Below are 14,549 nucleotides of genomic sequence, written 5' to 3'. Positions count from 1 at the left end.
ATAAAAATGAATTGCTAAATGTCCATCACTAGTCATGTGGTTCTGACAGATGTCAACGTCGTACAGGCAACTATCACGCGCACCATGCTACAGGGCACATTCTATAGTAATGGTCAAAAGTGTTGCTAATTTATACGTAGTAAAAAGTATTAATTTTTGATAGTTTTAATGAAAGTAGTAGGAAAGTATAAGTTGTAGTTATTAATTATAAAGGAATGTAGTTGATTGCTGTATTTTTAGTATGTATTTTGGAAATGAATGCAGTTAACAGCGAACTTTTTTTGTCGTCACTCTTGTCAAGTCATTATCACTTATTGTTTTAGTAGTGGATATAAGAAATGGACTATGGTAGTAAAAAATAGAATTATTTGTTACTAATTAAAAAAATAATTCAATTATTAAAATAGAATTTAATTAAAAAAAGTAAAAATTATTATTAATTTTGGCAACCCTACGCCTTTTACCCTATTCACCCAGTTTTTGTTCCAGGTCAACTCGGATACAGGATAAATAGGGATAATACATGTTTTGCTACAAATAATCAACTACTGTCTACTTTTTAAATTATTTCGTATTCAGTCGTGTAGTTTCAATAACATATATTATTTAAATTGCATAATAAAAGCCAATTTGTTTAGCAAAATGTAAAAATTTAATCCAAGTGTAAAGTTTGATTTCGTATCTATTCACCCCGTTTTACGGTAGTGATTACTTGTTTTGCTCTGTGCTTACCTACCATTCATAAATTAACCTTGTATTTGTGATTTTGTGAATTTGACTTGAAAAAGAGTTTCCGTGTTTGATTCCAAATACCATTATTTTTATGTCAGTAATTTATAATTTTGGATTATATATAATAACTATTTAATATGATTTGATTTTCAGACTTTGATATTTTAAAACGGACACCTCAGTGATTGTGAAATTTCGGAAATAAATAGTAGATAAAAAGTGGAACATTCTGATTATGATTTGCAATTTAATTGCCCTTCTGTAATTATAGACAGTGTTAGTTATTGCTTTTTACATATATTATAAATTGTAACTGATCTGTGCCATCAAAATGTGCGGAGGATTCACTTGTTCTAAAAATGCTCTAATTGCATTAAATGTACTTTATGTGGTAAGTCTATGAAGATTTGAGTAGAGATCTAGTTTTATTTATTAAGTAAATTGTAGTTATAAAATCGTTTGTTACTACTGACTGTCAACGTACAGCTAAAACTACTAAGTCTAGAAAGCTGAAATTTGGAATTTAGGATTATTTTATAATGTAAGCATCTGATATGGAAAGGATTTTTGAAAATTACAATTTAAAGAAAACACGACTCCATACGTCCAAAGCTGCGGGTAGCAAACAGCTAGTATCTGATAAAATTGAACTTCACAATATAAATATGCATTACAAGTACCTGCTGAATTAAAACAAGTTAAAATGTAACATTGAATATAATAAACTTTCTGTTAAAAGTTTCGTAAGCACAAATTATATTTTAATGTAATAACCACCAGTTTAACTTATGTGTAATTAATTTTTTTATTGTGAAAGCTCGACTAGTTTCAGGATCAATTTGTGATGATTAACTGTAACATGAGCACAAGCCTAACTGAATGTGAATAAAGCTTTTGTTCTGTTTTATGATATAGTAATAATAATTTTCTATTATTTAGGTGGTGGCATCTATCCTGATCTCAGTAGCAGTTTATGGACAGGCATCATCAGTGGTTGGTAATCTCCCCATTGTGGGTGGAATACTTGCCTGTGGAGTTTTTCTTATATTAATATCCTTATTAGGATTAGCTGGGGCTGTGAAACATCATCAGGTTATGTTATTCTTTGTATCCTTTTCAAATAAAAAATTAATAAATGTTTAAATTTTTTGTTAGCTAATTAGTTATTTTGCTGGATAGAATAGCATTGCTTTCACATGGTAAAAAGAAAAAAATAAATAGTCTATTCTCTCTTCTGTGCAATATTCACATAGGTGTATTTAGAGAGAAGGCCGGGTGGGCCGTGCCCACCCTAGAATCATTTGGTGCCCATACCAGGATGCAAGCAAAACTTCTCAAAGACTGAAGGTACATATGTGCCTATTTTAAGGGGTTAACAAATAAACAAACTCATTTGTACATTTATAATTATTATAATTTTGTGCATTTAGTTGTTTTGCCATTAGGGGTTCCTATGTACAGTATAAATGATATTTTGTGTTAAACTGAGATAGACTAAAGATTTTAGACTTTATCTCTTAATTTCCATGTAACAATATGGTTTCATTTTTATGATTTTAGTAGATAACAATATATTGTTATCTAACATTTTAACATTACACACTTCTTTTGTAACATTTATACTGCAAATAAATCTGATTGTATTTCATAATGTTCTTTGTAATCAGTATTATCAATAGGTTACAAAATATGTAATAATGCAAGACGTTTTCTTGGTGGATGATAATGTAATGGTAACTCTGCTTATGCTAACAGTATACACTGGTGGGATACCAGTGAGAGATGATAGGTGAGAATTAGTGGGGAGGTCAGTTAGCCCACCATGATGAATGCATCTGGGGGGGGGGGGGGGAAGGGATTGTTAGTAATGGAGACTGAGAATCCCATTGCTAGCAATATACCCAACCAGGTCGACCTCCTCACGGTATCCCCTGGAAACTATCATGGTTAATGCCTGATGAATTCATCATGATAGGCTAACTGGCCTGTCTCAGTCTCCATTACTAACAATCCTTTCCCCCCAATAATTCAAGATTAGGGTTGTTTATAAGAATGTATTAGTATGACATTGAATAAATATAAAATATATTTAGTTCAACTTGCCAAAACCTCTATGGGGCTAAGATACTAGACATTTATTTACCCCTCTATTACTAATTTTTCTACAAGGATATGACAAAAAAAGTTTGACCAAGTATTAATATAATGAATTGTCTTATAAACTTTTGTTTATAAATTCTATTTTCATGTTCAATGCAGTACAATAAATGTAAGGCATAGAGAGTTGATTGACCTGCCTACCAAACATGGCAACTACTGGCAACCCCTCACCCCCCGCTCCCCCCAAGGGGGAGGCTTATGTTCAGCAGCAGAGTTAAAGGCTGATTTGATGATGTTGATGATAGAGAGCTGACACTGATGGTGTGCTCAAGAGGTTAAATAACAATATGCCAAATAATAATATAAAAAAGTTTTTGCTGATGTTAGCGACAAATATCATCGATAAGTTAATATTTAGTTTTAAGATCTTACACAGAGTACCTGTATATGTTATACATATTTTTTACATCATTTACAATGGATATAGTATATTTTGAATAATTACTTTAACTCTAAAATCAGTATATGGTGATTTTATTTCTTCTGTTCCTCGTCCAGTTTTCAGTTGCATGTGCTTGTCTTGCCGTTAACTCTGACCAACAGGAAACACTTGCACAGCAGGTAAATTATCTAAGTTGCCTATATTAATTAACATTTTCAAGGAATTTTTCGCTGCCAATGTTAAATGAGAAATTATTTGAGAATGTTAATTTTTATTATGCATATCAAATATCTATCTATTAATACTATAAATGGGAAAGATTTTTTGTTTAAAAAATACTCAATTGGATTTAATAATTAATTCACTTATAAATTATAATTATGAAATATTATATATATGAAATATTATGATGATAATGTAGCTTATTAATGAGAAACATGAGCTGTATTTAATAAAAAAAAAATGCGAATAACGGGGCAGGTTTCTAGTAGTTTAATATGCTGCAGAAAATTTTTTAAATAACTCTTTAAATGTTACGTTTTATTGTCACATAATAGTGCTTAAAATATGAGAATTATTGAGGAAATAGAAGATAATTTAATAAGTAGAGTCTAAGCCCAAAAATATTTTCCATTACGTAATTGAAATAAAACTCGACAGAGAAGTCGATTTGTTTGTTTCTGGTTATATAAATTATTGCTTATACTAAAGATAAATGACAAAAAAATGTTTAATTTTAAAAACGCCATGCTCAGAAAGTCCTTCGTGTTTAATAGGGTGAATGTACCGGTTATCGGCCAGTTAAGAATTTTCGATTTTTAAAATGATTGTCGAGGAAAGAATATTATTTTCTCAAACATGCTTGGAAATGTGAGCATTATTTTGACAATCTTCTTCGAGATAAATCAAAATTGACGTACTGGCCAGATACATGCGGGCAGCGGCCGGCAAAAGTTGTATGAAAATCCATATCTGTCGTGTTTTGCGGCCAGATAAATTACTATGTAAACTCATATCTGTCCTGTAATTTAAAAATGGAATGATCTTTTACTTCAAAACATGGTTACCAAGGAGGTAACTAATACAAGGTTTTATTTAAATTTCGAACTGGCTTACAAATAGACAGCTGTTTATTGAAAAAAAAAAACAATGGAACATTATGGCGCCTGAAAAATTATTATTGTTCGTTATTCGTCATTGAACTTAAAAAGTAAAATTGTGTTTTTTTATTTCCGCGCATTGTTTGAGAAAAGTACTATACAAGCCTTGGCCACAACTAGGCATTGATGGACTCACGTATGTGTGCCTCGGCTACGCCTCGGCCCACATTTGTACGTTCGTCCATCAATGCCTCAGTTGCTGGCCGTTGTAGTAATGTACTATTAAAAGCCTCGCTATAATGTGAAAGAGTAAAGTCCAAATTAGGGTCATTGTGCCGGTTTACCGACCACTGCTGGTTCTCGAACATTTTCATTTAAAATTGGAATAATAGAATTCTAAAAGGAGCCAGAGGTCCTTGTTATTTTTATTGGCAAGATTGTCATGCTCCTATTTGCGATACATAATTTCACGACCACTGATTGAATTATAATCATTAATAGATGGAAGAATTTTAGCTTATGTGCATGTATGCATAAACATTTACGTAAATTAGTGAGAAGACATTTTCAGTCGTGAATAAATAATATTTTTATTAAGTTTTTCAATTAAATATTGTATATACAGCATTAAAATATAATTGAATTTTATAATAAGTAAAAAGTCAATTCTGTATTTATAATTAAAATAATAAATAGTTGCTTTTTGTCGGCTTACGACCAGTTGGTCGAGAACTAACACATTTGTCTAATTGTTTTTAGTATACATTTTCATTATTTACACAAGACATAACCAACAATATATTTATCTTTAATTTAAGGTCAGGTTATGCAAACGTCAGAATACGACCAGTATTTTCTTGCTCGGATTCATATATCAAAGCTTATTTTATGATGATAAAACGGTGGTGGAGAACTAATCAATATTCGATCACTAATGAATTGTATAGAAAAAAATGTCATAAGAGGCATACTGCATTCAATAGTCCAAGTCAATAATACAAGTGGCACAGTTTGGTTATATTTGTCTGTTTTGAGCATTGTAAACGTAATATACAGGTGGAATTTTTAGCGTCGAGAATGGACAATAATGTGGACGAAAACCAGCAGTGAGTGTTGGAGAACTGAAAAATGACAATTATTGTGAAAACTTTAAATAACATCAATAAAATTGAATTATTAAATGTGTTGCAACGTGCAAAACTTGAGAACGGCAGGACCAATTCGGCAATTTTTTTTTCAAATTTTCATTAAACCCAAGGTTTCTTTTGAAGAGAAAAATGATATGGAAAACCTAAAAATTCTATTTTTATTTTTTATACAGTTTTTTTTTAATTTTTTTTTGTATGTTTATGTTTAGGGTTGGAAAAAAGTGAACATGGATGTGAAGGAACAGGTTCAGGAAAGATTCCAGTGTTGCGGATTCCAAAGTAGAATAGTCCCAGTAAATGCTACTGCTGACTACCCATCATGTGATCTTGTTGATGTAAGTTGTGCAACTATAGTTGCAACTAATATTGTTTGTTAATAAAAAAATATTTATAGACCTTATTAATTTAAAAATCAGTACTTGTGGAGTATGATAATATTTAGTGTACCAAAAATTTGTCATATTCTTAAAATTAATCATGTTATATATATGAAATTTAGCAAGGAATAAGTTAATTGTTATTCACCATCCTGGATACAAAAACCCTATATAATAATTTCAAATAGATAATGACGTGGTAACAAAAGTTGGGTCATATTTTAATAGTTTGACTCATAATTTTTCATGCTTATGTTTTCAACTTTGCCCTGTGTGATATAGCCGATACAAATAAGTTGTATAAGGTTTCTGTTATTGAAGCTGGTTAAAAATTATTTATTATTGGTTATAAATTATTATTTCACCAATTTAGTGCTATTATTGATGGGCTCAATTTAATTTATTTTTTATCTGAAATATTGGCTATCATCTCTGATTCTATAATATTGTAAATGTGCCAGTTTATAAAGATATTTAATTTTCATGCTTATATTATATTCAGCTGTTAAAGCTGAATATAATCTACTTAGGTAACAAACACACGTAGATTACATCCTAGCTTAACATATAGGATATTTTATAATATTGATTCATAAAGATGAAGCAGCTAGTCAAAAATAGGTGTAAAAATAGTAGATTTCGTCTATACGCCATCTCCATAGATCGAAACTAACTATCTATTATTAAACTAAAGATTTTATGAACTGAGATATAATTTTTTTTTATATTGTATTTTTCAGAAAATTTGTTGCAATAATATGAACAATTTACCTAACTGCCAATGTGAGCCATGTATGGAAAAGCTGAAAGAAACTATTGACTATGCATTCAAACTCTGTGGTGGGATTGGATTGTTTTTCAGTTTCACTGAGGTAAGTTGGCAAGATAGAAATGATTTCTTATCAATTTGTTTATATTAGCTATCTTATTTGTTGATAAAATTATGAAATAACATTATACTTGAACAAAAAAATATTTCCATAAATACCTATTTATTTGTCTTGGAAAATAAGATCTTTATGTTATCCTTATTGTTTGCAGTAGTTTGATTTGAAAATAAATTCTTTACTAAAATGTACTTTTACACTACATTTTTACCAAAGTTAAATGTAAAAATATAATATAAAAGTACATAGGATTTTTTATTATTGATATTTAGTTGGTTGGCGCAGTCTCCTTTAGCTTTAGAGTGCACATGCTATTTACCTATTTGTAGATTAAAGCATTGATTGGGCACGCAAATAACTGCCCTCTGATTCTAAGTAATAGCTATCTACCTATGTTTCAGAAGTCAAATTACAGTAGTGTAATAAAAATTTATGTTTAGATGAATTAGCATACAAATAATAAAACAATAGCAAGAAGTGAAATTGTAATTGATTAATTACAAAATATTTTGAAATAATAATTTTTCATTAATTTATATATGTTCAATTATCCTGTGCACACATATGGTAGGTACAGTTGAATTCGTTGTATCCAATGCCAAAATATTAAGTGTGTTTTACTAGGTGAATAATGCAAGTATCATGAAATATCAGCTGTTATTTCTGTGAAACGTCCAAATCTTTTTCAGAGGATTAGATGTTTCCAGAACTATGAACATAATTTGAATATCACAAAATGTACATTACAGTAAAAGATATCATTCATAAAATTTGTGTAATAATTTGTTATTAATGTATATTTGTCTACGACGTAGACTCTACGTGTTAAAAAGAACTTGTTTAAAACTAAAGTATATTTTTTTTGTAAATGCCTATTTATATAACATAACCATAGGCAGACAATCAACAGTGAACCGTGGATATCTTTAATACATTTTCCGAACAATGTCGACATATTATATTATAAATACATAGATTGACTAAATGTTATAAGTATTTTTAATGTGGGGAATTCCGGTCGATAAAATAATAATATGATACGATTTTGAAAGTACTCAGATACCAAAGAATGCCGCTTGCCTACCTCAAAGGGAAAAGGGTGATCTTATGACAATAATGACATAATATAATGTAGATTTTCAACAATACTGTCTATTTATGTTTTTTGCTTGTTGTAAATAATCGCTTCTTCTACATTTGGTGTCTTCTATTACTGCCTTAGTGACTAACAGATGGCTGATTCCTTTACAGTTTCTGGGTGTATGGTTGACAGTAAGATATCGTAATCAAAAGGATCCGCGAGCTAACCCCAGTGCATTTCTGTGAATTATCTGATGATTGGGACTTACAGCATTTTATCACTTGAGGTGGATTGATGTTACGCGTCTGTCATATGCTTAGGGCTTGTTTCGAAAACCGCGGGTCGTCGTGTGAGATCAGTTGTATAGAGATATTAATTAAAACCTGTCTAGTGTCTGTTTCTGTATTTTTGTGTCGTGTATAATAGTGAAATCATTAGCGGTATTTAAAACTAAGAATATATTTCGGTGATATCTCTCTGTCTTTGTGTAAACCCAGGAATAATTATTAGTTTATGTTCTATCTACCTTTATATACGCAAGTATTTGTATATTTATTTGCATATAATATACATTTTTAAATCTTATATTTTTTTAAATTATGAATTCAGAATTTTCGTTTTATGTAATTAATTTTAGTTTTAAATAATAATACCGCTAATGAATTTAATTTCCCTCGGAGTTTTTATTTTTCACTTCTTTTAATATCAAGATTACCAACTATTTACTTTACTTAATAAACATGTAAAGTAGCTAATCTCATCGAAATAAGTCTTTTAAGATCTATATCTATAATTATGTCCTGACATTTCACTATCACCCTAATTATTACTTTTTGTTTTGCATATTTTTTATGGAACCACCTATTGTTGGAATAAATTTTGAATATAGAATTATTATATATTTTTTATTCTTTATTTACTTAGGTTTATTTTATTTCTAAACTTATCAGTTCCTGTATTTTGTATTGAAATTACACGTTCTCATATTGACGTCCCGCGTTGCATGCGCACGTTCCACGCAAGTGTCACTGCCTTTATCATCTTCACACGGTTATGCATGATATGTTATTATAACATCTTGTTCATCATTTCACACCAGCATGCCATATTTTAATATTTGTTACGATTGTTTGTTTGAAATTGTTTATTGTTCATCACATGGAAAATAATTTGGTATATAAAAGCAATACACACATACAGGTACATAGGCGGACTTGGCTGAAATAGCGACGTGTTAGTGTGTGTAAAATATGTATTAATATGTAAATATTGTAATTATGTACTTATTTTAGTGTTATCTGTTAAAATAAAAAAAAAAGTGATTATTGTTATTTATGTTATTATAGTAATAATACTATAATATTGCCATTGCAATAGATACATTTTCAGATATGAATGGATACCAGGATACGCAGCGCGCGCGTGACATTCCTGGTGTTACAGGCATTCATAGGTTATGGTAACCCCGTTTACTATCTGACGGGCCATGTACTTGTTTGCCACCATAGTCGTATAAAAAAAAAAATGTCAATATGTAGAAACGTTGGTAATGGACTTGCTCCTCTTTTTTTTCATACTGAATTACAATTATTTATATCGGATTTATTCACGTACTTTATATTCGGGGTAGCTTAATTAAGTTAGGGTACATTAACTAATTTTCAAAGTAGATAGTTGAGCTGTCAAACACATTTATAACGTTATTAAATTTATAAGTTTATGAATGAAAAAGGAAAAAAAATATTAATTAAATAATTAAATTTTTTTAGTATAAAAAGGGTTGTTATGTTAAAGCGACTCACGTGGTGTGATCTATGAATCTTGTATAATTTTATATATTACTATATCTATAAAATTATTATAAGTTGGCCCTTACGTCCTAAAGCATCGACTGGTAAAGAGGTTTTGATCAGAGGACCTCAGCTCGGCTGCCTCTACCTCTATGATATATTTATTTATTTAAATTTTAATGCAATTATGTACATATGGCGGATTTAATACCGGACGGTGTTCTCTACCAGTCAATCATTGCACAAATCGAATAATGGCAAATCTAGATACTATATTGATTAATGCTTGCCATTTGATTGCATGCTTATATATAGGCATGCTTTTTTGTTAATGATTGTTCGATGTAATTAGCATGGTATCGTAAGATATGAATAGTCACATCCTAGTTTTATTCGCTTGTTTTTATATTAAAAAATAAACTTTAATTACAGTTATTCGCCGTTTGGCTTGCCCGGCGCTACCGCAACCAGCCGGATCCCAACTACAAGGAGCCACATGCAATTTTCCCAAGGAAAAATTATCTTTACTAAATTTCATTCCCAATATATCAATTAGTTATTTACGTGTGACGATTCCCATGTGATTCTTTTGATTGGCGTATTAAATGATGTAGACATCCATTTAATTTTTTCTATGTACTTCGAAAAAAGTAATTACTTCAATTATACTGTAATGTTTAATAGTATTAAAGTCAAAACTAATAATTACGAGGGAAAATATAGTTGAAAAATAAATTTGTTTTAACAATAATGAAAGGAATTCATTTTGCATACATAATGTATGTAAAATCATATAATAACGATTATGGTGAAATCTTTAAACTGTCATTTAGTAGTTAAAATTTTTATTGTCAAAACAATTATAAAAATTAATCAGTATACAATGTAATGTTTTTTCGCATTTACTACAGTCTTATACGTCATCGTGAACAAATTATAGATTACATTACTCCAATACAGGCCGAGTTTAGAAGTGTGTGCCTTTATCACAAATCTATCCTTTTGTCGCTATTGTGAAAAAGGAACGAACCCATCTGTTCAGAGCGGATTTTATAGACCAGTTCAATTTGCTAAGATTTGATTTTCAATCTATAATAATTTATATTGTATTCTATTAGTCGAGGAATTTTGTTATGAGTAAATGTTTGCTCAATTTTCTTACTAATATATGAAATTGTAAAGAATGGTGGCATAAATAATGTAAATAGTATAAGTATCTATATAATTATTTGTGGACGTAAATGATTTTTATGATTTAGTTTAATATTAGACCAAGTGACGATAAATTTATTGCTTTAATCCGTTTCTACCTTATTTAATATTACGTCAATCATGTTTTAGGTAAGTAGAAAATATTTTGTGTCCCAGATGTGTTATATTAAGTATAACAATTGTCAATAAAAACAGGGAATCCATTTAAATCGTTTGCGAAAAAGTAATAGAGGCTTGATTTAACTTAATTTTTAGTAATTAATTAGATACAATGAATTAATAAGTTCTGTACAATTATTATATGGTGATTATCTGAAATATTGTATGTTGGGGTCTGAGCTCGTTGGATGGCATGTGATTATTTTCTTAACCTTTTACAATGGAGCTATTGCAGTTTCTTGCGAGTCGAATGAAAAGTTGTACGTTTCATCTACTAGTCAGTAGTTATATGGTATATTAATATAATTATAGCATACTTTTCCTTTAAATTTCTTTACTTAGGATTATGTCGTCGATATCTTCCAAATGTGTAATAAAAACCTACAGCTGTGATGAAATGTATTATTCGCTAACTTCTAATTGCTTTGAATGTTATTGAATTGGTGTATAATGCGGTGTATTTTGAGTAATTGCATATGAAATAGATCTATTGAAGGTGATAGGGTCACCTCATTCCATAATTAACTTAAATATGCTCAGCAAAATGTGGAAATGTCGAATGTCACGGCAACTGTTCGAACTATTCCATCTGGAATTAGATGCAGTTATGAACACATATTTTTTATTTATTTATATTTAAAAAATACGAAATAATCTTATGATTAAAAGAAATAAAATCTTGTTATTTAACCGTTTAACAGTTGATTTAATGTGACTTAATTTGTCCTGTGCTTATGACATGTCGGTAATGTCATCACATTAAACTATATAGCTAATCAAGGTATGAATTAAAATTATTCGAGCTGTTTAGTGCTCGAACTATAAAATTGTTTACTTACGATTAATGTATTCTTGAAAGCTTCAGTCTTAGATGATTATACAATATGAAACGTTACTAACTGATGTTTCTTCCTATCAAAATATAAATATAACACATCATCAGTTGATATCTACTTAAACATTTTTGCTGATAATGTAATAAACAGATATGTCTATTGGTTTATCTATCTATATCAATAGCACTTTTATGGCATTCTCTTTCTATGATCTCTACTTATTATCATGTCGAAGAGTAAGATTGTTAGTCGGTGTAATGGAAAGAGAATGGCGTGATGGTTTCATGCCATTAATTATATACTAAATCATGTTCGTGCACATTTTAATGCAGCATGTTTCTTTGGAAGCTCTTTTAAATTTTTTTTTTAATTTATTTAAATAGGTTAACCACATTGCAGTCACAATTATTTGTAGATTGATTTTTCTTGGTTTGAATTTAGAATTTGTAATGTATAAATATATATATTGTTTTGTAAAATTTGATTCAAATGGTGTGTATGTGATATCATGGATTACTCCTCATCTCATCATAGATTTCCATTATGTATCGTTCTGCATGGATTCCGTGCCGTATTATTATTTCAATAACATACCTATGTCAAAATTTTTACGAATTTGGTAAAGTACATTTAAAGTTGCCTAGTCGTGGCGGAGAATGGACACCGTTATCGTAGATAAATATGGAAGACTATTCTTATGGTGATGATGCTTGCCTTCGGGTTGATCCATTGTTTTCCTTGATATCACGCATCATCGGAAACGAGTTGACTGGGACGGGCCAAGTAAATTAACATCGCAACTGTAATGAGGACAACCTTCGTTCATGATTACGATATAGTATACAATTTTATAATGATAATCCAGTTGTAGGTTTGTTTATAAACAACCTATGTCGTTTGCTCTTTAAGCTTTAATATTATTATTTTCTACCACATTTTTATAATTTTAAAGGCAAAGTAGGTACCACACTTATATTCCATTACACTCAGTAAATGAACATAGATATTTAGGTTTTTTTTTATTTTATAATAATATTTATATATACATATACATAATATACATACACTATTGTATTAAGTATATGCCATGCGGTTCTAAAACATGGTTTATATAATATTACATAATTTTAAGTTAACTATTCGTATGGTTAAAGTGTTAATAATTCATCATCATTGTTAACTATTGGACAAAAAACTATTCTTTATAATGTAATCATATCAACCCTAAAATCATCCACTGCTGCTGTACATAAGTCTTTATCCTTAACTATTATGAATATCTATTATTTCTATTCTCATAATGATCAGTGTAACTGTTGATATTTAGCTATTTACTTCTAAAATAAATTGTGTAAGCATTGAGTTTGTTTGTTTAATTAATATTCTATAGTTTTTATTAGCTAATATAATTTTTGTCTATTTAGGAAAAACATTATTAAGATTTTCTTTTTTATTTATTTTCAATACAAATTCTTAAATAATAATTTGGGCGTATAAAAATAAATATATAAACAAAGCTTCCCTAGTTTACGCAACGTCTTGCGAAGGTAACGCCACATAGAAGTCCATTGATAGTGACTAAAAAAGTTTAACAGTGGGGAAATAAGGTTTTTAATATTTTATTTTTCCGCCTATCACTAAAGATTACATTACGGTATTGTTTTAATTATAACATAATAGTGCATCCCATCGGAACAGTTTGGTAGTAAGCCTCCATATCATAATTATTATTATATAGCAAATAGTACCTATCATACAGTAAGATATTAAATAGTTATACGAGTAGTTAGGTCCTAAAAGGGAAAGTGTTAGTAATGAGGCCTGACTACCCACCCTATTTCTAGCAATATATTAGGTCAATCATCTTGCGGTTCCTCCTACAACCCATCGTGATTAATAATTGTGAAATTCGTCTGGAAATCTATCATCCCTCACTGGTGAACCGCCTGTCTATACCGATAGTGTAAGCAGAGTAATTTTTATTTTCACTCAAAAAATATGTAGTTTTTTGTGCAACGAAGAATGGAAAATAAGCTGATGGCCCACCTGATGGAAAGTGGTAATCGTCGCCTATAGATACTATGTCGCCCATGATACTTTTCATGCGTTGCCATTTTTAAGGACTAATACCCTCTCATTATTTTGTCAAATCATTATATTATAAAAAACATAAAAATATTTTGTTTAATGTGAAATTAAATTATACCTACTTATTCGCAAATCTGTTTATCTAATGTAAAATTATTTTCATTCAATTTAAAAAAAGGAGTATTTTCAATAGTTTTTAGTTTGATACTTTTTGTCTATGTTACGTGATATAGCCACCAATTCTAAATTGATACCGTGATTGACAGGGTTTACTCCCGTGTTCGTCCCATACCAATTGTTAAGATTGGAATTTTTTGCCAAGCAAAATCATATATAGGTACGTTTGTTTTTACGGCTTCTCTATCGTTATCTGATGTCTCACTAGGATTTTCTTGGTACATTTTTTCAAATGTGTCATGAAAAATCTTCGTTGCTATTTTCACATTTGTATGGCAAAGCCATATTTATAATCCAGTAGGTCTATCACAAGTACCTGTCACATAATTTGTATTTTTAACTTCTTCATTCAATGGATTGTGGCCTTCTCCGGACTGCATTTCCCTCGTGTTTATTAATCCTATACAATATGGGCGACGT

General features: G+C 29.7%; 1 protein-coding gene across 2 annotated transcripts; it reads left to right on the top strand.

Moving 5' to 3' along the window:
* Nucleotides 1-728: 728 nt before the first annotated feature.
* On the top strand, nt 729-13,226 carry LOC113512418 (tetraspanin-13). 2 transcript variants are annotated; one of them, XM_031914853.2, is made up of 7 exons: nt 729-1,123; nt 1,672-1,839; nt 3,355-3,453; nt 5,732-5,857; nt 6,640-6,771; nt 8,038-8,153; nt 10,090-13,226. In XM_031914853.2, exons 1-6 carry the CDS (start codon nt 1,064-1,066, stop codon nt 8,110-8,112), a joined length of 660 nt encoding a protein of 219 aa, XP_031770713.1. In that variant the 5' UTR covers nt 729-1,063; the 3' UTR covers nt 8,113-8,153; nt 10,090-13,226. The 2 variants fall into 2 exon arrangements, with proteins under 2 accessions (XP_031770713.1, XP_026752103.1); XM_026896302.3 differs by lacking the exon at nt 8,038-8,153 and having other exon boundaries at nt 732-1,123.
* Nucleotides 13,227-14,549: the final 1,323 nt, after the last annotated feature.

This window comes from Galleria mellonella, unplaced genomic scaffold (genome assembly GCF_026898425.1).
Source record: "Galleria mellonella isolate WM207_F2 unplaced genomic scaffold, CSIRO_AGI_GalMel_v1 utg64, whole genome shotgun sequence".
Lineage (NCBI taxonomy): Eukaryota > Metazoa > Arthropoda > Insecta > Lepidoptera > Pyralidae > Galleria > Galleria mellonella.
The sequence above is the reverse complement of the archived record's forward strand: the minus strand, read 5'-3'. Positions and strand labels throughout refer to the sequence as shown.

Bases quoted from the DNA above. Each gene is read 5' to 3' on its own strand.
- LOC113512418 (XM_026896302.3), top strand. From the start codon at position 1,064: ATGTGCGGAGGATTCACTTGTTCTAAAAATGCTCTAATTGCATTAAAT. The intron at 1,124-1,671 runs GTAAGTCTATGA...TCTATTATTTAG, and splicing joins CATTAAATGTACTTTATGTG to GTGGTGGCATCTATCCTGAT. The intron at 1,840-3,354 runs GTATCCTTTTCA...CTCTAAAATCAG, and splicing joins ATCAGGTTATGTTATTCTTT to TATATGGTGATTTTATTTCT.